Source organism: Osmerus mordax, chromosome 19, assembly GCF_038355195.1.
Source record: "Osmerus mordax isolate fOsmMor3 chromosome 19, fOsmMor3.pri, whole genome shotgun sequence".
Taxonomy (NCBI): domain Eukaryota; kingdom Metazoa; phylum Chordata; class Actinopteri; order Osmeriformes; family Osmeridae; genus Osmerus; species Osmerus mordax.
In genome coordinates, this window is record NC_090068.1 from 4,842,113 (window position 1) to 4,865,496 (window position 23,384).

The window sequence follows — 23,384 nt, forward strand, 5'->3', positions numbered from 1 at the left end:
ATTTTGCACGGCCAGGGAATCGAACCAGCAACCTTCTGATTACTAGCCCTATTCCCTAACCGCTCAGCCACCTGACTCCCATAATAATGATGATGATGTTGCCACATAGGCGCACATGTACTGAATTCAACAATTGTGTTTATTAAATGAATACATTTCTCACATCAGAGAACCAGCTCCACGTCTATATGCGTTTCACATTCGTCCCTCTCTAAAGTGGCTTTAGTGTGTAGGAAACCAGGGATAATAGGGTGCTTCATTGTTTGCACTGGTCCACAGCCAGACAAATTCAGCGGAAGGATTTGATGAACACTGAAACATCTATCCATTTTCTATTTTCCTTCTCAGTCATTTTACTTCACAGCAATAAGAAAAAAGCTAAAATGGTGGTTTGGCACAAAACATCTTAAAAGACATGATTCGGCAATGCCAGCGTTTGTGGTGATTCATTTACAATATGATTCTTTTTATTACCATAATATCATTATTATTATTCATTTTGGCAGTGCTAAGATGGCAGATCTGACAACAGGGCCTGGGATACACCCCAAATCCCCAAGTTTTACAGTTACATTGTTAGCATCTTATCTCACTGTTAACAATGAGTGATCAGTGTCCAGAGTTTGCACGATTATACATGTCAGAACTGCACTTGACATCTTTAGTTTGAGCTCCAGTCCATGATTGTGTGTAGATAATTACAGAAGATAAAGATAATGTATGATTATACATAGCCAAAGTGCATTGAGATCTTTGGTTTGAACTACAGTACATCAGTGTATAGAGATAATCATCTAATTAAAAATAAATACATTAATCTATACCAATAACTGACTATTAAGCCACACAGGGTGGTGTCAAGCAATCTGGACGTATCTTACGACTATTCTTTTGTGGTGATTATGATGATAATAATTATAAGGCTGACGATCCTAGTTGGCGGACCTTGTGGAGTCCAGCCAGAACCAGTTTGGGCAGAGCCAGGTACCGGAGAATCAGGGGTGAGGTGGGGATGTTTGGTGGGTGGGGGTTAGCGATGGGGAGCCTCAGGGGTCAGCCGAGAAGCCTGGTGAGCACCTCGCTGACGGTGATCCCAGCGGCGAGGATGAGGAGCATGAGAAACACGGCCAGGCCGCGCCGTAGGACCAGCTGCCTGACCGATAGCACCACCCCCACGTTTGTGACGACCTTCTCCCCCCGCTCGGAGACCAAGTCCTCCGCGTTCTCCTCAACTGAGACCGGGTCGCCTGGGCCGGGGTGGAGAGAACTGGATGAGACTGGAGAGGGGAGGGTGGGGGGGGGTTGTGAAAAAGGAGAACTTTGCAATGAACAAATGACAGCACAGTTTGACAGCACAGATCTTCTAAAAACAATCATTTCCAGGTTTGTGGGGTTTGAGGTATGAACTTTGTCTTTGTGGTTACTTTATGACGTTGAAATGGGTTCCCGTCTGTAACAATCTTTCAGGAGATACTTCGACTGTACAAATAGTTCTAAACTTCATTAAAAGTAGCGTTGCCAGAACTCTAATGCTGGAACTTTGGAACACATGAATTTCACCTTTCTTTTCCGTAGCAAATGAATCTTCTTTCTTCTCGGACACATCAACTCCTGCCCTCACCAAAGCCTAGACACAGACACACACAAAAGAACAGTTAAGAAAACTACTAGTGGGAGCTGATTACCAAGCACCCATTGAACTTAGTTAGTTTCTCCACTGCTAACATTGTCAACATTTGTATGCTTCAAGTGATAGTTTAACATCCAGTGTGTTGTCCAACACTTAGGCCCTAGGTCTTGAATTATGTAGTTGATGTCAATTTAGTTTACTAAGCTGATGCTATCAGATGGACAATTAGCCGTGGGGCCTACCTCATTAGTGGCCTTCTTCCAGTCGAGTTTCCATATGAGTATAAGGAAGAACGTGCTCTGCATGATCACACAAACGAACAGGCCCGACCACAAGCCTACAAGCGGCAGAAAAAGAGACATGGTAAAGGGAAAAAAAACTCCTCCCCCCAACACCTAACAACTCTCTGAAGAGTTTTGCTCACCTACGATGCCCATTCTGTTGGCAAACATCAGGGACACCCCAATGGGAAGGCCTATGAAGTAGTAGCCCACCAAGTTGCACAAGGCCCCAATACTCTGCTTCCCTGCTCCCCTCACAATGCCGCCTGTGACACCCTACAGACACAAGAACACAGATTAACACCAGTAAAAAAAGAAAAACAACACACATGCATGCACACACATTCCTCACCGCTAAGGCATCGCCGAGATGAAAGAAGGCGTACAGCAACATGACGTCGGCAACCCTGTTAACAATTTCTCTGGAAGAAAACAAAAAGTAAGAGTACATAAATAATATTATAGATTCATATGATAGACAGAATCTTACACCTAAGGACAGCATATTGATCAGGTTCCATACATGATGGCTGGTGGAGGAGATCCATCCAGGCTCAGTGTTTCGTCTATATTGATTTAACCCGCCACGGCTAAATTTCTGCCGCCACGGTATCAGAAATCGGTCTGTACAAAATTTTAGGCCTTCTATCAGCAGTGATTGTTAGAGTGCATGTGTGAGAATTGCCCTGACACGCGCTTCACACCGCAGTTGAGATTGCGTGTGTGCGTCCTTGAGAACTGTAAGTCGTATAACTGATGTTTTCAGTTCATTTAAGCCTGTTATTGTATTAGTCTATAGTTCTTGAAAATTTAAATTAAGTTAACTGGTGATTTTCGTTGTTTGTATTCTTCCCTGCTAGCGAAATTGCACATGTCTGTTGATTCGATAGCGATTGCTGCCCTTGCTCACGTCTGTATTTTAGGTGCATTATTATGCTGAAGTAGTTTTAATTAATAAATAGTGGGTTTATTGTTATTATTTGCTACAGAATGCTTAGCCTATCAAGGACAGACCTGCCCCCACTGCAAAAACAAATCCTAGAGGAAACACTGAGGCTAGTCCATTGAAAACACATTTTGGTTATAGTGACAGCAGGAGTAGTAGGGAAAGAGCAATCTTTTCAAAATTAAGCAATTATTGATCATTATTAACATGATCAATAATTGTGTGTTGGACTAGAGCAGGGGTGCACAATTGGGGGACCTCGGTCCGTGTCCGGACCGCGTGAAGGTTCTGTCTGGACCGCGACACATTTCTCATAAATAGTTGTTCAATTAAATACTGATGAAGCAGACGTTATTTACAATGAACACATTCTGCGCTGGCTCACCGTCCCAGACAGCGCTCCATACTACGATGTGTTTCCAATCACGTGCGTTATTTAAATCACTTCACGAAACTCAGACAATCACAGCGAAAGTGTTGATACAGAAAAAAGAGAAGTGGACAGACAAATATGCCTTTATCCTTCCCGCAGCGAGTGTCAGTACTTTGTTTATTAGCTATAGGGCCTACATATACAAGAATTACGCCCAAAATCATACCACACGTTAGACACAGGGCTCTCAAGTGTCATGCATTCACCGTGAGACTCATGCATTTCAACCAGTTCACATCTCACATGCCACACCTTGTATTTCTCACGCTGAGAAGGGATAACTTGTCCCGTTATATAAAATGTATGTACGAGGCGCAGGCATACGGAGGGAAGTTTTCTGCAGAGTTAATAGCTGTCTCAAGTAATACAGAGTTAAATACAACCTCCCATTCAATCAGAAACACCAGCACCCGGATTTTTGGTAATGGTTTGGGCCTTTTGGGGGAGAAAATGTTAGTCAATGGACCAGTTTGAATTGTAAATGTACACCCCTGGACTAGAGGATGGACTAGAGGTGTGTGTGTATGTGTGTGGGTACACCCCACTGGTCACAGAGGTCATGGGTCCAGTGTCTGATCCAGGCTGGTTAATTCATGATCGATTCATGTCTATTATGCAAGCAGGACTCAATGTCCAAGAGCTAGCAAGTTGATGAGTTATTTCCCTCTTACAGTGGTGATCCAGCTGCTGAAACTGTACTCACAGGTCTGTGGTGAAGACGTATGCTATCACATCTTTCATCCCTCCAAGAATGCCTCCCACAAAGAGGGAAACGATAACTTGATAGGGTAGAGGAAACAATTTCAGTCATTCAGGTATAGTTAGGAAAGAACATTAACATTATTACTGGTATATGATGGCTTGGCAGAGTTGAGGTTGAACCTCTTCAAACTCCACCTGGGCTAACAACTTATCACTCGACTCAAAGTCACCTTAAACTACACTTAACTGCATATTTCTTATTACTAGTTGTATTTGACCTTGACTGATCTTTTTCAATGTTTGATGTTGAATTATTGTCTTGTTAACACAGTGCACCTACAAACAATGTTGCACTTGATATTTTGTTGCACTGTCCTATCATCAGAATAATGCTATATTGCAGTTGATCGCTATTGTTGCACGTGTCAGACAAAATTACAGACTACTCCTTGGCACTAACCAATACTGCAAAATACCGACTGTGCACCTCTCTTCCAAGAATATTAGCTGTACTTAGTATACTGACTGTTTGTCGCTTTGGATAAAAGCATCTGCTGAATGAGTAAGTTTAAGTTTAAAATGTACATATTAACCAGCTCTACAACTGTGTAGGTTCTATGGGCACCATGCACCAAGTGCTTTAAATTTCAGCTATGACTTGTCTCCTCAGCCAAATTCACAGAACATATAGGGTGTCCATTTTAGAAATTTGGGGAAATAGGGGGAGGAGCAGGACAGCTACTAGTCAGCATCCAGGGTGGGAGTTGAAGTTTGGGGGTGGTGAGGCTGGGGGGGGGGGGGGGGGGGGGGGGGGGTTGGTTTCGTACATGCACAGATGATGGACACCTTGCTGGACAGCTTCGCCTGCTCCATGTCCCCGGCTCCTAGAGCATTGCCCACTCTCACACTGGCAGCCACGGAGAAGCCCAGGGGGAACTAAGGGAGGCAGGTTAGGCAAGATCGTTACTAAAAGGTCGTTAGACGCAAGACGAAACAGACTGTCAAGGTCGTGATTAGCGAACGTGATCCACTGCTGGCGAGATGGTGTGCCTATCTGAAGGGTCTTACCATGTACGCGATGACAGCCAGTTCGTACACGACCGACTGTGCCCCAAGCTCGACCTCGCTGATCAGCCCTGAGGAAAACGAAGAAGAATTCAGCATTTCAACTCGTTCCTTTTCAGGTGTGCTTCCTGTAGGGACTTCAGTGGATAGTCATGGATGGATGTGATTGGCGTAAGAGGAAAACCTGACCTGCTAGGAAGCCTCCGATCTCATAGGTCCACCACTCCAGACAGAGCATGAGCATACTGGGTATGGCCAGCAGGATGAAGGCATCCCACTCCTGCAGACAGTCACGTGACCAGCCTAGTGCGCAGAAACACAACACGTGTTATGTGGTAACAATACGATGACATGGTAAAAAGGGTCATTATTGGAATTCCGGACCTGTTTTGCCCAGGCTACAATCCCAATTGTGCTGAATTCAACATGAATTGGTACAGTCTAGAGTTCTAGACATGAGCTCCCAACATTGTGGTACACTTTAGTGTGTGAATTGAGGAGAAAAAGAAATGCTGTGTCATTTCCTCCCTTGCAAGCTCTCCTCAACACCTGTGTTACACAATTATCCAGTAAAACATCGTCAGTCAAATATTACTCACTAGGACAGTGGGTAGGGTAACTGGACCCCAGGAATGTACTGACCAGTACTGTGCAGTACAACGCAAGCCGTAACTTAACCTTAACCGTAACCGAAAGACAGGACAGGAGGGACTAGAGCAGAGTGCAAACTGTGTTCAACCAAAATATCTCAAAATAGACCACTTAAAGGGATATTCACTCAAAATGACTTCTCCAACTCCTCCTGACTTGTTAATAAATCTAAAAAAGAATTTGATAAATTCTCATGATCATTCAGATGTATGGTACATGCTACAATGTCAGCAACTAGCAAGGACCCATAACTGTTTGAGAAATAGAATAGTTAACAGCCATTTTAGAATGAAGAAAAACGATTAAACTCATATCCTACTCAAACGCCTCCCCCTCCCTAAGAAAGAACTCACCATCCCAGGTGGGCTTGTGCAGCCCTTTACAGACGATGTATACAAAGAGGAGCACCGCTAGGGAGTACTGGGAGATGGAGTTTGCAGCTGCAGATCCACTGTAGTCAGGAGGCAGGAGGTAATGGAGCAGAGAGACAGTTAATGCTCATGTTTAGTGTGAAAAATGACCGTCTGTGAGTTTAGCTTGCATGCAATAGAACATATCGTAGACAGTATAGTCTATATCAGTGGTTGTCCACTGGTCTAACCTCAGGACCCATATTTGTCATTGGTCATTAAGTCACAACCCCAAAATAATTTCATTTCCACCTGACTAGGGAGTCAGGTGGCTGAGCGGTGAGGGAATCGGGCTAGTAATCCGAAGGTTGCCAGTTCGATTCCCGGCCGTGCCAACTGACGTTGTGTCCTTGGGCAAGGCACTTCACCCTACTTGCCTCGGGGGAATGTCCCTGTACTTACTGTAAGTCGCTCTGGATAAGAGCGTCTGCTAAATAACTAAATGTAAATGTAAATTTCCAAACCATTATAATTTATTTCACAAAACAATTTGTGCGGTATTCCACAATTTCTATCACACTATAAGGTGTGAGCCTACCCACTTTTCAAAATGAAAACTTAGCCTACCATCGGAAGTTTGGTAACTTCTAAAAATAAAAGTAATAATTTTTGACAAGCACACGTCGGCGACCATCTCCACACCAAGCTTGCGACCCACTTTTGGGTCGGGACCCACCAGTTGAGAAACACGGGTCTAGATGATACACTTTTCTCATTCACAATATTAAATAAAACTTGGAATGTATGGAGATTTCCCTTCTCCAATTACACTGTTTATGGCTTAATTTTGTCTACAATGTTTTTGTAACCACGTAAGGTGGATGAGACAATTTCTTCAAGAATGGGACTTGACACTGACCTGGCACTACAGAGTGGGCCATCTGGATAAACTGTATCAAGGCTGTCTAACTCTGTTCCTGTTAAGCTACCGTTCTATATCCTGACAGTTTTCACTCCAAGCTTGACTTCGAACTAATATACTTTAGCCAGCACAGTATTAGAATCAGGTGTGTTAGATTAGATTTGGAGCAAGACTTCCAACATGAAAAATGTTTAGGCAGGAACAAAGTTATACAGGGCCTGTACTACACTAACAGTATTGTGTGTGACTCTTGCCACAGTGCTCTACATTTACATTTAGTCATTTAGCAGACGCTCTTATCCAGAGCGACTTACAGTAAGTACAGGGACATTCCCCCTGAGGCAAGCAGGGTGAAGTGCCTTGCCCAAGGACACAACGTCATTTTGCACAGCCAGGAATCGAACCGGTAACCTTCAGATTACTAGCCCGACTCCCTAACCGCTCAGCCACCTGACTCCCTGATCTAAAGATGACGATCGTGCGCTCACTCACGCCACGCCCAGGTCCAGCTGGAACAGGAAGACGTAATTGATGAGAGCGTTGAGAATGTTGCCCGCCGCTCCGGTTATGACCTGTGGCCAAATGATACCCTGCAAGGTCAAAGAACAGCACTGTCAAAGGTTGTTAAAAGGACCCCACCCCTACCAACAGACATTGTTCAACGATCACAGCTTTAAAATATCCCCCCCAAAAAGGCTTAGGAGACTGTACCTGATTCTGTAGGTACCTGCCTTGTAGCTGGTACATGAAGGCAGCCTGCAGCACAGATATGACAGCTTGAGCGGATGGATTAAAACAACAAAAACATTCCAAATTCTCAATGTTATATCTACAGAGAACTCACTGGAAGAGCGGGCATGAAGATTTTCACGTAAAGTTGGGAGAGCCTGAGGGCACAAAGTTGGACAACACACACACACACACACACAAAGACATACAAGACACACACAATGAAGGTTCTGTGTGATCAGAGAGAGAGATGTGATAGTGTGTGTGTGTGTGATTGTGTGTGTTACCTGGCCACCTCTGGGCTCTGTCGGACAGCCAGCAGGATTGATTCAGTGTTGATGAGCAGAGCCCAGCAGGGGAAGCAGGCCAGCATCAGGATCAGAACTCCCCTCTGAAGAATCACTCCCACACGCTTCAGGTTACCACCCCCAAACGTCTGGAGAACCACACACACACAAACACTTTTAGTCAGGTACACACACTACATATTTGCTCAGCATGTTTCATAGTTGTGTGTCCTATTTTATGTTTGTATATTAGCATTTTTTTTACTATTACATTGTTGCGAACAAGTTCCCCTAAGGAGGTCATTAGTAGTTATTAAAACATTCCTTCCAGCCAATTAGTGCCCTTACAGCCCCATGGGTAATCACTGACCTGAGATATGAGTGTGTCACAGGCTGAAGCCAGGCCAGAACCAATAGAAATGCCTGTGACATTGATCACCTGGAGAAGCAAGACAAATGGCTTTAGGGAATGAGGGGGGGAATTGCCTGCAAGTGGACAGAACAATTCCGATTGGTATCTAGGCTACAGTACCGCGGTTGATATGACCTTTAACGTTTTAGTGTGGGACCACAAGACATCACGTGATAAATCAGTCACAATGAAAGAATCCCTACTACCGACTCATTTAACGTCGGTTGACACCGGATTGATTGACCAACAGGTAAACCGAGTAGGCTATTGAAATGTCAGCTCACCGCTATTGCTAATGCAACTCCAGCCAGCTCCGTTTTGCCCATGTGCCCACAAAACACCGTGCTGACGAAACTTATAAGAAAGATCATCAACTGCGAAATAAACTACAAGAAGAAAGGACAACGTGAACGGTGAATTAAAGCCAAATCACATGTAAAAGAAGCAGCCTTATTTACTGGTCACCACAAAATACATATGTTACGCAAAAATAAGTAAGAGGCTACATACCACAGGTCCAGCAAGTTGTAAAAGTTGGACTGTTTCATTTCTGTATTCTTGCGTTATAGTACAACTTTTAGTGTATTTTCGACAACCACCGCAGCATGCATTTGAATCTGTCTTATCGTCAACGTTAAGGTTCACTCTGTTGGTACCATCAGATTTGATGGCTGATTCTGCCATTGTGCGACCGGGACCCCGAATATGGGCTATGCTAAACGGAGCTGCGAACTAAAGTAAAAGCTACTGGTAACCTTGCCGATGTACATTCGGAACTATCAGGTAAGCTATGTGGTAACCACTTTCACAGTGTTAGCGTCGGTGTACACGACACGTGGTCTCCCAAACAGTTAGGTCTGTCAATACAATGCTGAACTCCGCCTATTTCATTTGACCCCCACGGTGATGACGCGATAGGAGGCCGAAAAGTGAGAGGAAAAGTAAACTGCAGAAAAAAGTAAACGGCACGAACGAAAAGATGAACTGCAGTAGCCGTGTCGGGCGTGGTCTATAACCTGTTTATTACAGCTCGAGATGAATAGGGGTCATCTTTAGTTGTGGAAAGAACTTCCAATGGTGAAGTGGACATTGTATTTATGTTGTCAATAAAAGTATTATTGCACCAAGGCTATGCGTTGTATCTGTCCTTTTATTCAATGTATTTATTGTAGGTCTACTGTAGCTATATTTCTATATTTTTCTATCATTTGGTGTAGATCCTGTCATGTCTGAAATCTATCTAACCTCACTTCAAGAGATGGCAGAGGGCACCTTTCGATTTTTTGCGTTTTTAACAAGCTCCAATTAGTAACATAGTAAATGTAGCCTGCAAACGTAAACTGGAAACATCCAAATACGCGCGCATGATATAGCCTTCCCCTTTTGGCCACATCAATATGGTCTATGCTGAGTGACTGTAAGCGAAACGCGCAGCAGTGTGCCTATACCACTAACCTCTGAAATGCCACAGCGCTGCGCTGCCCGACGAGGCAACATCACTACACCCAAGACACTGTCTACAGTCACCCCCTTCTGCAGGTAAGAATTAGTTAGACTACATTATCTGTCTCTAAGGTAGACATGGAACGTGGGTTGCAGAAATGTGTGCTTTGTTCCAAAGGAAAGATGAGTCCTGATACTGCGGCCAGTTAAACAAGTTCATAGGCGAAATGGAAACGAACCTTTCCTGATTATGTCCTATTCCAAAAGAATGTGATTCTTCGAATTTGGATCATCCTAGTATCTAATGTCACGTGGATAAATAGAAAAGGACTAAATGGCTGCATAAAGTTGTGATTTATTACGAAGCTGAAATGCATGGAACGGAAAGTTTAGCCTACCACTCAGTATTTGCAAATTTTGCATTTAATCTGTATAGCCTCGCCCATATTGTTTGGTCACTTAAAGAGTAGGGTGCTATATGCCCCATTGCCCCTAATACTGTGTGTGGAATTGATGGCAGAATAGTATAGGCTACCAGTCACCCAGTGGCGCGTCCCACAACATTATAAGAACGTCGATGCACTCACATGAGAAAAAATCACAGCAGATGTGCAGCATCGTTGGTTAAGTGATATATATTTTTTCCCTTGGCAACACGTATAATCAATTCTGTATTATTTGTAGCTACAGATCAGCTAAAAAAAAAATTCACCGCTGTATAGTACTATGTAGCACTGTTATTTGCATGCACATATTTGTTTTTTATTTAGGGCCATATTTTGATCTGTAATGTGCCAGTCTGGAAAACAAATTGATGATTTACTGTACTTTTCCATAGTTGACATTGTTGTCATCAAAAGGCACAATGTTCTCTGTTGCCATGTGAATCTAATTGAAATGCTATGTGTATTTATATTTAATAAAGTTTAATGTATTGTAACAGTATTTGTGTTTCAATCGGTAATCAGACATCCTTTTTAATTTCAGGGTGATAGCGTGATGGGATGGCAATGATTGCACACCTCTGTGGCAAGATCCTGCCTTTCTCCCTTCTGGTCCTGCTCCTCTTTCTCCTTTTGCTTCTCCCCTCCGGTGAAGCTCAGCTTCCCCAGGATCCAAGGACCAGATCAGGGCTCCTTTTCACGCAGACCTCCTACAATGCCTCCATCTTTGAAAATTCTGCAGCTAGGAGCTACATCAAGAGTGAGGTCAAAATGGGAGTTGTTCTCAGGCCCTCTCGTGCCTCCATTGTCAAATACTCTATCGAATCTGGAGACACAGATGGTCTTTTTCAGGCAGAGAAATTTGTTCTGGGAGACTTCTGTTTCCTGCGCATCCGGACAAATAGCGGCAGTGCAGTCATCTTGAATCGGGAGGTCCAGGACAACTACACACTGACGGTGAAGGCATCCGCCACGGGAGGGCTGGAGGCCTGGGCCACTGTTTACATCAATGTCCTTGATATGAATGATCTCCGACCCCTGTTCTCTCCCACTTCCTATTCTATTGTTGTCCCTGAGAGCAGTGCCATGGGTGCAAGCGTGGGAATGGTGACGGCGACCGATGCAGATGTGGGTTCCAACGGTGAGTTCTACTACTTCCTCAAAGAAAGGGTGGAGCTTTTCTCCATCCACCCGACCAGCGGGGTCATCTCCCTCACAGGCAGGCCCAACATGGAGGAACGGAATCGCTTCGAACTGGAGGTGCAGGCTGTGGACCGTGGCATGAAGCTGTACGGTAACAACGGTGTGAGTAGCACGGCCAAACTGGTTGTCACTGTGGAACGCATCAACGAGTTTGCACCGGTTCTGAGTGTGGTGGCACTCAACCCATCCTGGTTGGACATAGACCCCATATATGCAGTTGTTACTGTGGAGGATCTAGATGAGGGTGTCGGTGGGGAGATAGAGTGGGTGTCCATCATCGATGGTGACCCGTTAGAGCAGTTTGTTGTTGATCGGTCTCCTGTGAGTAATGACTACAAGGTAAAGACCTTAGAGCCAGTAGACTGGAATACATTTCCTTACGGCTCCAACCTGACCCTCCAAGCCAAAGACAGGGGCTCGCCTCCAAAGGTTTCCAACACCCAGGTGGTTCGGCTGCAGGTGAGGACGCCAGAGCCGTTGACTATTCGATTTGAGAAGGAGGTCTATAGGGTCAAGATCAGTGAGCTAGCACCCCCTGGCACCATAGTAGAGGTAGTAAAAATCTACCCTGCTCCTCTCAACGTCAACTACAGCTTGAGCTCCTTCTCTGACTCACAGTATTTCACCATGAACTCACTGACAGGCATCATTAACACTGTGAATCAGCTGACCACCATATCCCAGCAGTCTGTGCAAATGACGGTGTTGGAATCTTTCACTCAACTTGAAACCACGGTTCTTATCAGCATAGAGGACGCTAACGACAACACTCCCACGTTCCCCAGGCCCAGCTATGAGGTCTCTATCAACGAGAGCCTACCAGTGGGCACTGTCATCCTGGTGGTGTCAGCGGTGGACATCGACAATGGGGAGAACGGTTGCATAACCCACAGCATTGCTGGTCTGCATTCCATACCGTTCACCATAGATCAAGATACAGGGGAGCTGACTGTCACTAAGGAGCTAGACTTCGAGGCTTCGTCTGAGATGTACATGTTCTCCGTGCGTGCGTCTGACTGGGGCTCCCCGTACCGAAGGGAGAGCGAGGTGAACATCACGGTCCGTCTGCTGAACGTCAACGACAACAAGCCGCTGTTCGAGAGGGACGCGTGCCGAGGCATGATAGCGCGAGACTTCCCCATTGGCCAACCCATCCTTACCATGTCGGCCATAGACGTAGATGAGCTGGACCTGGTTAAGTACCAGATCATCTCAGGGAATGAATTGGACTACTTCAACCTGAATCCAGACTCCGGGAGCTTATCCTTGAGGAGATCATTGGCGTCGGCAAATCTGAAGAGCAACTTGTTCAACCTGAAGGTAGTTGCCACCGATGGGGAGGCGTTCTCTGAGCCCACGTTCGTGAACGTGTCCATCGTGAGAGGTAGGATGCCGCCCCGGGGCTTCACCTGCAGGGACACCAAGGTGGCCGAGAAGTTGGCTGAGATGCTGCTGACCAAAGCATCGGCCATGACCAAGCCCAGGGTAGTCGATGATTACACAGACATTTTCTCTGTGAACAAACAGACTCCGCAGTTCGAGTCTTTTCCCACCAGTATTCTAGTAAGGGAAGACCTGGCTGTCGGTGCCAGTGTCTTCCAAGTGACAGCGCAAGACGGCGACACAGGCTTCAACGGGCGTATTCTCCACGCAATATCTGACGGCAACAAAGACAGCTGCTTTGACATTGACATGGAGAGCGGCTTGATAACCGTGTTCCAGCCTCTGGACCGCGAGAGGACAGACCGCTACTTCCTGAACATCACTCTGTATGACCAGGGCCTTCCTCAAAAGTCCAGCTGGAGGCTGCTAACCATCAACATCGAGGACACCAATGACAACGACCCACAATTCCCTCAGGAAAGCTACTCGGCTGTCATCCCAGAAGATACTGCTGTGGGCACAGATGTAATCCGTGTCGCAGCCACCGACAAAGACCAAGGTCAGAATGGAGAGATGACCTATGCCCTGCAAAGTGCTGTGCCCCAGTTTGGAATCAACAGTGAGACTGGTGGGGTGTTTGTCGCAGGGCAGCTGGACAGGGAGGCAGTGCCAGTCTTCAGCCTGAAGGTGGAGGCTAGAGACAAGGCTGAGAGGAGCAGCCAGAGGCTCTCTGTCACCACCTTGACCATCACGCTGGAGGACATCAACGACTGTGCTCCAACGTTCATCCCTACTAGCTACAGTGCCAGGGTCCTGGAAGACCTCCCCGTAGGAGCGGTGTTCGCCTGGGTGCAAGCCCAGGACCCGGATGTCGGCCCTGGGGGGCAGGTCCAGTATTCCTTGGTCAACGACTTCAATGGAACGTTTGAGGTGGGCCACCTGTTAAAATAAGGTTACTGTGTTGCTGAATGTGTTGTTGTCTTGTCGGAGCCATATGAACATAATGCGAGCGGGATATCAATGAACGCATTGACACATAGCCTATCCTGTTCTGTACTCTTGTGCTGTATTGTGTAGGTGGATGCTGTGAGTGGTGCTGTGAGGATTGGGAAGGAGCTGGACTATGAGAGGCAGCAGTTCTATAACTTGACTGTGCTGGCTGAGGACAGAGGACTGCCAAGTTTGCGCTCTCTCTCCTTCCTGGAGGTGGAGGTGTGTGACTAACACACACATACACACACACACATGAACACAACCCCACGCAAGCCACATGTTCAACCTTCTGACAGACACTCACACAACCATATACAAACACATACATAATCCCAACCTCAGTTGCTCCAATTCAGTAACAGTCTGTCTCCATCTTTACACAGGTGGTAGATGTCAATGAGAACCTCTATGCTCCTTACTTCTCTGACTTTGCTGTAAGGGGCACAGTGAAGGAGAACTCGCGGGTGGGCACGACTGTGCTAGTCGTGAGCGCCAAAGACGATGACCGCGGCAGGGATGGCGTGCTGAGGTACTCTGTCAGAGCTGGCAGCGGTCTGGGCAGCTTCTCAATCGATGAAGAAACAGGTATTAAGTGCATCGCGGGTGCATACAATCTTTTCCCCTTATGATTATGAGGTCTGTATTCAGAAGTTAGAAGAGCTGTTTATAGGATGAATTGTGTTGACCAGAAATCTTTTGTGTTTCCCAGCACATGGTGATTATCACTATGCTATCTTTTAAATTCACTTATTGTATGACTTGTCAATAGATGAAAGGGTACAATTTTAAGCTGCAGTGCCATGCCTCTCTCTGTCTCACCCCCCCCCCCCCCCCCCCCCCCCGCATCCGTCCTCTCTCTGTCACACTCAGTGCACATTCCCCCAACCCACCAGCATCAACATACAGGCAAAGCATCTGAACTGATGACAGTGTGTGTGTGAGAGATAGCGGGAGACAGAGAGAGAGAGGGACACACATTCATACTGGGAAGGGGGGGTTAGGAGTCAGTGTGTTTCGTGGTGCCTCACGTGGTTATTGTGCTCTGACGGAATGGGTCATTATTGTAATGAGGACATGGTGGCACTTGGACAGTGACTGGGCCTGGGGTCGGAATAGACCAGGCAGGACAGGGCAGGGCAGGGTAGCTTTACGAATCCTATATTATTTAGACAAATTGAAGTTTAGTTCCGCCTTGCACTGAAATGACAAGAAATTATACAGATTTCTTGTAATCATTTGTGAGAAACTGTTGATAGGATGATGTCATTCGGTGGCCAGAAAGATGCACAAAAACTCTGCGTATCAAAAGTGATAGTAGTCAGTAAGTCTTCTTGGACTGAATTACAATGACCTTCTGAAACATTTTAAGAAAAGCTGCCCATGCTACCTAGTTATTTTTACCCATACATAGTAACATCTGTCACTTTTAGTTGCAGTTTGAAATACTGTACACAACTTTAAATGGGAGGTGCTGAAATTGACCTCTAACTAGGCTAATTAGTATTGACTATGGTCTGGGGGGAGAGGCAGAGAAAGAAAGGGGAGGGGCAGAGAGAGGGGAGGCAGAGAGAGAGAATAGTGAAAAGAGGTATGGAAAGAGAAAAGAGAGAGCAAAGCTGAGTTGCTGCATGGGCTTTCTCCACAGTACAGTACTATATCTCTCTCTATCTCTCTAACTCTCTCTAACTGCCAAATAAGCACTGAGGAAGGGGCCTTTGGACTGACCTTCCATGGACAATCAAAGTGCCCACCATCTAGCACGTACAGGGAAAGGTGAGGAGGATAGGATGAAAGGAAAAGGGAAGAAAATTAAAGGGAGAACAGAAGAATGGATGGAAGACATGAGGAAGGAGGGGTGAGGAGCATAGGCTTGCAACACCTTTACTGGACTGAAGCAGGGATGTTGTTAGGATAGGGAAGGGTTTTCACTGAAAATGTGCTTTCAGTGACCATTGAAATTGTGACAAAGCAAAAAGCAAAGTGTTGCATGACGGCATTTGCCTGCACCAAGTGTCCAAACTGATTTAACTCACCAGAAAGAGAGAAAGAGCCTTTGCTGTCAGTTGACAGTGACTGTAGTGAGTGTAACACGCCCACCATCCACCCTCTATACATTTAGCTGCCATGCAGTGTTTCTGCTATGACTGCCTGTCACTCTATGACTGCCCCTGGAGGGATAGAGAGAGAGAGAGGGAGAGACAGAAAGAGAGAGACAGAAAGAGATGAAAGGTAGGACAAAGGGGAATAAGTTGTGTAAAAATTTAATTAATTAAAAGCAGACTCATCCAACACAGTGTAGACCATGGGAATATAAACCACATTCAGAGCACACAGAAGTCTATTTGATGGTCTGAGACTTCTATTTAAAAATGTGATGTGCTTTGGACTAAACGCTACATCTTTTTTATCACATCCCGTAACCCCACTAAACACCCCCTATGGCCCAAATAACCCCAAATTCCCACCCCAGAGAGACACACTTGCAACACAAATCATTCATATGCAGACTTCGTTACACGCCCGATCTCGCCGTGTCCCAGACAGATCCGACCCTGCAAGGCCAAGATGAAAGCACAACGTTTCGAAAAAGTAGAAATTGTATATCCACAGACTTAAATTCTGGATCCTTCAGTACTTTGAGTACAAATTGGTATTCCCGTCACTGCTTTGGTGAATAGAGACGAGCTATTTCTCATTGGCCTGCTGTCAAACCAGCGCAGCTCTATTAGCGGGCAGCCTATGCTGCAGCCTTGCTAACAAGCTGTATAAGCCCACTTTAGGTTGAAACTCCCTCCTTGCAGACAGTTACTTTTGAGGGAGCTTTTTATTGTCTATTACGCATCCCAAATAATGTGCCGGCTGTGTATTTTACTTTTTGATGGAGAGAGGTGTGTGTGTGCTCAGCAGTCGTGTGTGTGGGTTAGTGTGTGCAGTAAGCTACGTGTGTGTCCAAAACAGTTTGTAGTAGCGCAGTTGATGACCAGGTCTGAATGTAGGTAGCAGGTATTATTAGTTGTTTCACCCACTTGCTAACTGATAGTTCTATTGATCGGTATTTCGAAGTGCGCGCGCATGTGTCGCTGTGGACGCTGTGCCCCTGATTGAGAATGACGTGACGGCACAGAGCTGACAACTTTCACTTTTTGAATTCAATCAGGAAAGTTGTTATTGGTAACGGGGACGAACGCTGTCTTGTCGGATTTGTGTTGAATTTGCAGCGAAGCGGCTGCCGCTGTCAGAGTTCAGAGTGCTGTTAAAAGGCGGTCCCCGCGTGTCCCTGGGCTGGAGATGAGATTGGGTCTGAAAAGGGCAATGTCAAGGACAGCGTCGTCAAGGATGCGTTGCAGCAAACACTGTTCTGCATTCGTCATGCCCTGGGCTCCGAGCTCTCACGCTCGCTGGCACACAGACACACACAAACACAAACACAGCCTTCTTACAAGGTGGCACACATACAAACTTTTGGTGGTGGTGTTTAGCAGGTGACACACTCAAACACTGCTGATGCAAGTGTGAGAGTGGCAAGAGGTATGTTTGTGTGTCATAGCCTTATGGCAGGTGGTGGTTGTGTGTTTGTGTGGGAGGGGGGGTGCTATGTTGAGGGCCCCTAGGCCAGAGAGAAGCAGAGAGCAGCTGAACCACAGACACACTGTCTAACTCAGGGACTGGTGCGTGTGAGCAACACACAGACAGATGGGGTGGCATGTCCCTTCATTCTACTTGGTTATATGCTGTTTAGTTATGGAGTGTGTGTTTGTTATTTGTGTGTTTTCACCGTAGAGAGCTAGGTGGGAAACAGAAGACCCAGACCCCAACCTCTGTCAAAAGCTTACCTTTCTTCAGGCCATGTGTGTGTGTGTGTTACTCTTTGAGTGTGTGTCTAGCGCAGCACTGCAGTCCCAGCTAGAGTCCCTGAACAGGAATACTGGTGGGAGCAATTTGGTCAGCTATGATTAGCTGAAGCAAGACTGAAAATCTGAAGGTTACTGTGTGTGTGTCTGTGTGCATGTGTGTGAGAAGAGAGGGAACAGTAAGCGCTCTCTAGTTTTTTGTCTTTGCCTTCTGGGCAATCCATTGATTATTATGCATGTCAGACACTGCTGACTGGGCGGACACTCTCCTGACGGGTGACACACACACACACACTCACACATACACACAATAACGCTGTCATTTGTTCTTCTTTCACCTTCTCAGGTGTGATTTACACAACTGGTATTTTGGACTGTGAGACGAAGGATTCCTATTGGCTGACAGTCTACGCCACAGATCGTGGGGTCACGCCCCTCTCTGCTTCTATTGAGATCTTCATTCAGGTATCTGTTATTTTCAATTACTAGTGCATAGTACCCTTGATAACATTTGTGACACACACACACATATTCTTGGAACTATAGATAGGGCACAGTGCCTGTGATGCAGCTGGTAATGACAGTTCTTCTCAGTGGTTTTGGTAACTATATTTCTCAGATCACAAATGAAATTCTCTGTCATCTCTGAAGTACTCCACATTTATTCTAGTCAAATTGCAAATGCTGTGGTAGCCTACATTCATGCAAATTATTATGTAGCCTTCATTTGTCTGCTGTGTCCTACTTTATAAAATGCTTATGTTACGTTGATCAAAATTTACTATATTGGTTCTCTGTTTAATTGTCTTACAACAACAGGTTGCTCAACTGGTTGAACAACCTTGTAGGCCTAATTCACCATACAGCGCTAGTACATTTGCAATGTACTGGCAGTTTTGACATAAGTAAACACATTAATTTATGTAACAAAATATACTGATCTATACTGAAAGTTTACACTTGTAGTTCTGTTCGCTTGCCAGCCCTTTTGAAAGCAGATGATTATGGGTTGTAAAAGTGAATTTGCTTTTAAATAACAAAACAGAATTTCCTTATGTTCCTTACTACGCTTAGTTTCATTTCATTGCGGAAGCCTTTGTTAATCTCATTAGTTCAATCGCGGTAGCCTACTGCACTCCGTTGGGTTATAAAGAGGACACCTGCAAGCCCCAGCCCCTGCCCCAATCAAACCTACTCAACCCAGATGTGCACTCTAACCTAGTCTGCTTTCTCTCTCAGTGACATGTGCATGCTTTTGACTTTTAGATAGAGGATGTCAATGACAACGCCCCGCTGACCTCTGACCCCATCTACCACCCAGTCGTCATGGAGAACTCTCCCAAGGATGTTTCTGTCATACGTATTCAGGCTCAGGACCCTGACGCCAGCGCCACGCCCACTCGCCTTAGTTACCGCATCACTGCTGGCAACCCGCAGAACTTCTTCTCCATCAATCCCAAGACAGGTGAGACAGACAAACAGGCATATAGACAGGCAGGCCGGCAAGCAAGCAGACAGATTGGCAGACATGCAGGCTGACAGGTAGGCAGGCAGGAATTGTGGGTGACCCCTCACACCTCCTTTTTGTAGAGTTTGACAAGCTCTCCTCTGGTAGGCATTACAGGGTACCCCAGGTAACACAAATATTGTTTATTTCAAGTATTTTATTCCACGTATGGTCTCTTTGATGAATTCTTAGATGAACTTGGGCCCTAGTGTGATACATTTTTAACTGCACTTTGATAACTAGTTTTACGCTTTTATTGTGTTATTGGGTGTGCTTTGCCTTCGGCAAGGGCACAACCTTTGTTCTCTCACATATATATTATTATTATTGTTGAAATGCTGCTTCAGCATTCCAAGTATTGTTCTTTGAATCTTTATTCAACTTATTTTTATTGTTGGAATGCTGCTTCAGCATTTCCTAATTCTGTAGCCTATTTTCAGCAATTTAAAATCAAATAATTCATCTTTCAGCATTCCAACGCATTTTCTGCAGGAAATGCACTTTCTAGTTGGGTGTGCTTTGCCTTCGGCAAGGGCACAACCTTTGTTCTCTCACATATATATTATTATTATTATTATTTTTTGCCCCCCTAAAGCTCAGTCAATATTTGGCCTACATAGACAACGTAGGTGTCAAAAGTTTCGTCTTGGTAGCGATTGAGTTGCTTCTATTGGAATTTACGTTCCGTTGCATGGTTTAGGCTTAAGTTAAGTTTTTGTGGCGAAAAGTGAAGCTAACGGTGGCTAATTTGCTAGCCACAGTCACTGACGTTACTAACGTCACTGCGTCACTAACGTCACGAAAACACGCGTGACTACCTTTGGCCGAACATTCGTTTCACATCTGTTAACTTGGGGGATAGCTAGGCTAACTATAGCTTTACTGCAAGGCAGCTGCAGAAACGCCACAAGAAAAGAGGCCAGGGTGATAACTATTTACTCATTTTACTTTGTGATATGACACACAATTGTGATGTGTAATGTACAATATAAGCTGATATTATTAAGGAAGTACATCTACTTCTAAACAGTAGTCTACTATTTCACTGAAGTATTAGCATCATGACATTAGCCTGTGTTGCCCGGGCAACAAATACTACAGTGGTCTATGATGTATCTGTTTTCAATCGTTAAAATAAATATTCCTCACATATACATTTTCGTTGTAGGATTTATTCTGACATTAGTAAACGATTTGTTAGTGAAATTACCATTACCTGTGGTTTCAAACCAGTGTAGCTCACTGCAAAGCTGTACAGTAGCTTACGCGAGACACTACAAAAACATCTACAATACACAGCTGTTTAGGAAGTCAAACGGCGACAGAACATGTTTGGCACTCCCCTTACTTAAATCAAAAGTCTATCTAACTACTAACCTGAACTTCATTGCCACAGCCTAAACGTTGTCAATCTGTTCATGAAAATAATTAATTTCAGCCTAAACCGTACAACGGAACGTTAAATCCAATTCAACCAACGCAATCGCTACCAAGACGAACACAGCCGTAGTCTACTAGTACTGTACCGTAGTAGTACAATTTACCGGGGCAACTTCTCCACACAGGGCTATATCGCATTTTGCGTTGTTACTGACAATGATCGCTACCAGTGAGCTTTTTATGAATGAGCGATTTTCCACTAAATAAATGTCAAGCTTATTTACGTTTTGGGGGGCATATTTTCAGTTAGCAGATGGTACTGTTTGAATCGCGATTCCATCTTCTACTGCCGGGTAACGTTGTAGAATAATCTTCAAAGGGGGTTCTTTATTAATGAATGAATGCAATGAGTAGGCTACATGCCTGAAAATATCACAAGAAGGGAAAAACTTAAAATGAGTTTAAGTCATAGAGATTAGGTCCATTTTTACACCGGTCTGCACTAATGTCACGAAAACACGCGTGACTACCTTTGGCAGAACATTCGTTTCGCATCTGTTAACTTGGGGGATAGCTAGGCTAACTATAGCTTTACTGCAAGGCAGCTGCAGAAACGCCACAAGAAAAGAGGCCAGGGTGATAACTATTTACTCATTTTACTTTGTGATATGACACACAATTGTGATGTGTAATGTACAATATAAGCTGATATTATTAAGGAAGTACATCTACTTTCGGAAACAGTAGTCTACTATTTCACTGAAGTATTAGCATCATGACATTAGCCTGTGTTGCCCGGGCAACACATATTACAGTGGTCTATGATGTATCTGTTTTCAATCGTTAAAATAAACATTCCTCACATATACATTTTCGTTGTAGGATTTATTATGACATTAGATTACAAGTAAACGATTTGTGGGTGAAATTATCATTACCTGTGGTTTCAATCCAGTGTATCACTGCAACGCTGTAGCCTACGCGAGACACTACAAAAACATCTACACAGCTGTAGGAAGTCAAACGGCGACAGAACATGTTCGGCACTCCCCTTACTTAAATCAAAAGTCTATCTAACTACTAACCTTAACTTCATTGCCACAGCCTAAACTTTGTCAATCTGTTCATGAAAATAATTAATTTCAGCCTAAACCGTACAACGGAACGTTAAATCCAATTCAACCAACGCAGTCGCTACCAAGACGAACACAGCAGTAGTCTAGTACTGTACCGTAGTAGTAGAATTTACCGGGGCAGCTTCTCCACACAGGGCTATATCGCATTTTGCGTTGTTACTGACAATGATCGCTACCAGTGAGCTTTTTATGAATGAGCGATTTTCCACTAAATAAATGTCAAGCTCATTTACGTTTTTGGGGGCATATTTTCAGTTAGCAGATGGTACTGTTTGAATCGCGATTCTATCTTCTGCCGGTAACGTCGTAGAATAATCTTCAAAGGGGGTTCTTTATTAATGAATGAATGCAATATGAGTAGGCTAAATGCCTGAAAATATCACGAGAAGGGAACACATGAAAGGACGTTTAAGTCATAGAGATTAGGTCAATTTTTACACCGGTCTACCAAATTTATTCGTTTTGATTCACCTATGAGGCTGCCTCTTGCAGGGGAAATGAGAAGACATCATATTTCATTCTACACTTCACTCGTATTTTGAGTTGTAAATGAGCAGCAAAAAAAGATGCTTTTAAATCTATGTAATATTTATAAATAATAAGTAGGCCCTATGCATTTTTATATAAAATATACAGGAATATTAGTTGTAAAAATGTCATTAAAACCCCTTTACCACCGACGCAAGCAAGCACACCCTACAATTTCCCCAGAAATTGTACCCTCTCTAGTTGTGTTTGTAATGTGTGTGTTATGCATTTTAGATATGTTCTTTTTTCTTTGATGTGAATTTATCAAGCTCATATCTAACTTTCGTGTCAAAGTATTGTAGTATTGTAAGGAAAAGAGGCGGGCAGACAGACAGACCGACAGACAGACAGAGAGAGAGAGACATGCATGCAGGCAGGCAGGCAGGCAGGCATGCAGGCAGAGACAGACAGACAGTTAATTTCTGACTGTCTATCAGGACCTATCAAAAGTCACGAACTCTTGATCACTGTTCCTGGTATTCCAAGTATTTAGTTTTTTATACAGGGAATTGTACTGTATTGTTGCCTCGGGACACCATCCCCATAGACACTAGTATAGATGACGCATTCCATTTGGCAGGGACTTTGCCATGTATTCCCTTGCAGAGTCATATAATGTATAGCATAATGCATACTGCCTGGCTGTGGTGAATATCAGCCTGAGTGGTGTAGAATGCTCCTGTTGCTGCCCTAGCTTGTTGCTCTGCAGTAGCACATAAATCTACCCTGGCATGTGTGTGTCTCTCTTTATTCAATCTATTCATTGATCAGGGGCGTGGACTGTGAAGCTCTCCAGCCCTGTGTCACTGCCATGTCACCGCAGATGAATGTCACCCATGCGAACAGTGTGTATTGTATGGGTGTGTGTGCATATGGCCCTGTATGGTATAACGTTGTAAAGTATTGTTTGAATGACTGAGGCATGGTGCCCTAGGGGGATGTAGAGACCAGAGCAGATACATTTGGCTTCTGATTGGTTATTGGTGGCTTCTGATTGGTTCGGTATGATGGCCCCTCTCGATCAGAGTGCATACATTGTGGGTCATCGGAGGTTCATGCTTAGGTGTGAGATCATCTGTGTTGGTCTTCTTCTGAACCCACTGTCTCTG

General features: G+C 44.7%; 2 protein-coding genes across 2 annotated transcripts in view; one reads left to right on the forward strand and one right to left on the reverse strand.

The window, feature by feature from the left end:
• Positions 1–120: 120 nt before the first annotated feature.
• On the reverse strand, positions 121–9,104 carry LOC136962999 (multidrug and toxin extrusion protein 1-like). Its single transcript, XM_067256952.1, has 17 exons — positions 8,919–9,104; positions 8,693–8,794; positions 8,367–8,435; positions 7,997–8,145; positions 7,825–7,867; positions 7,692–7,736; positions 7,473–7,570; positions 6,062–6,159; positions 5,247–5,360; positions 5,061–5,128; positions 4,820–4,928; positions 3,994–4,069; positions 2,264–2,333; positions 2,055–2,187; positions 1,873–1,967; positions 1,534–1,627; positions 121–1,277 (listed from the first exon to the last, which is right to left on the reverse strand). The coding sequence occupies exons 1-17, from the start codon at positions 9,090–9,092 to the stop codon at positions 1,054–1,056; spliced, it is 1,761 nt and encodes a 586-aa protein (XP_067113053.1). The 5' UTR covers positions 9,093–9,104; the 3' UTR covers positions 121–1,053.
• A 1,757-nt stretch (positions 9,105–10,861) lies between these two features.
• LOC136963525 (protocadherin Fat 3) overlaps positions 10,862–23,384 on the forward strand; it is a 50,661-nt gene continuing 38,138 nt past the window's right edge. The window contains exons 1-5 of the mRNA XM_067257677.1: positions 10,862–13,810; positions 13,958–14,092; positions 14,257–14,458; positions 18,071–18,189; positions 18,991–19,189. Of these exons, the coding sequence (XP_067113778.1) occupies positions 10,862–13,810; positions 13,958–14,092; positions 14,257–14,458; positions 18,071–18,189; positions 18,991–19,189 (3,604 nt within the window). The remainder of the gene's footprint in view (positions 13,811–13,957; positions 14,093–14,256; positions 14,459–18,070; positions 18,190–18,990; positions 19,190–23,384) is intronic.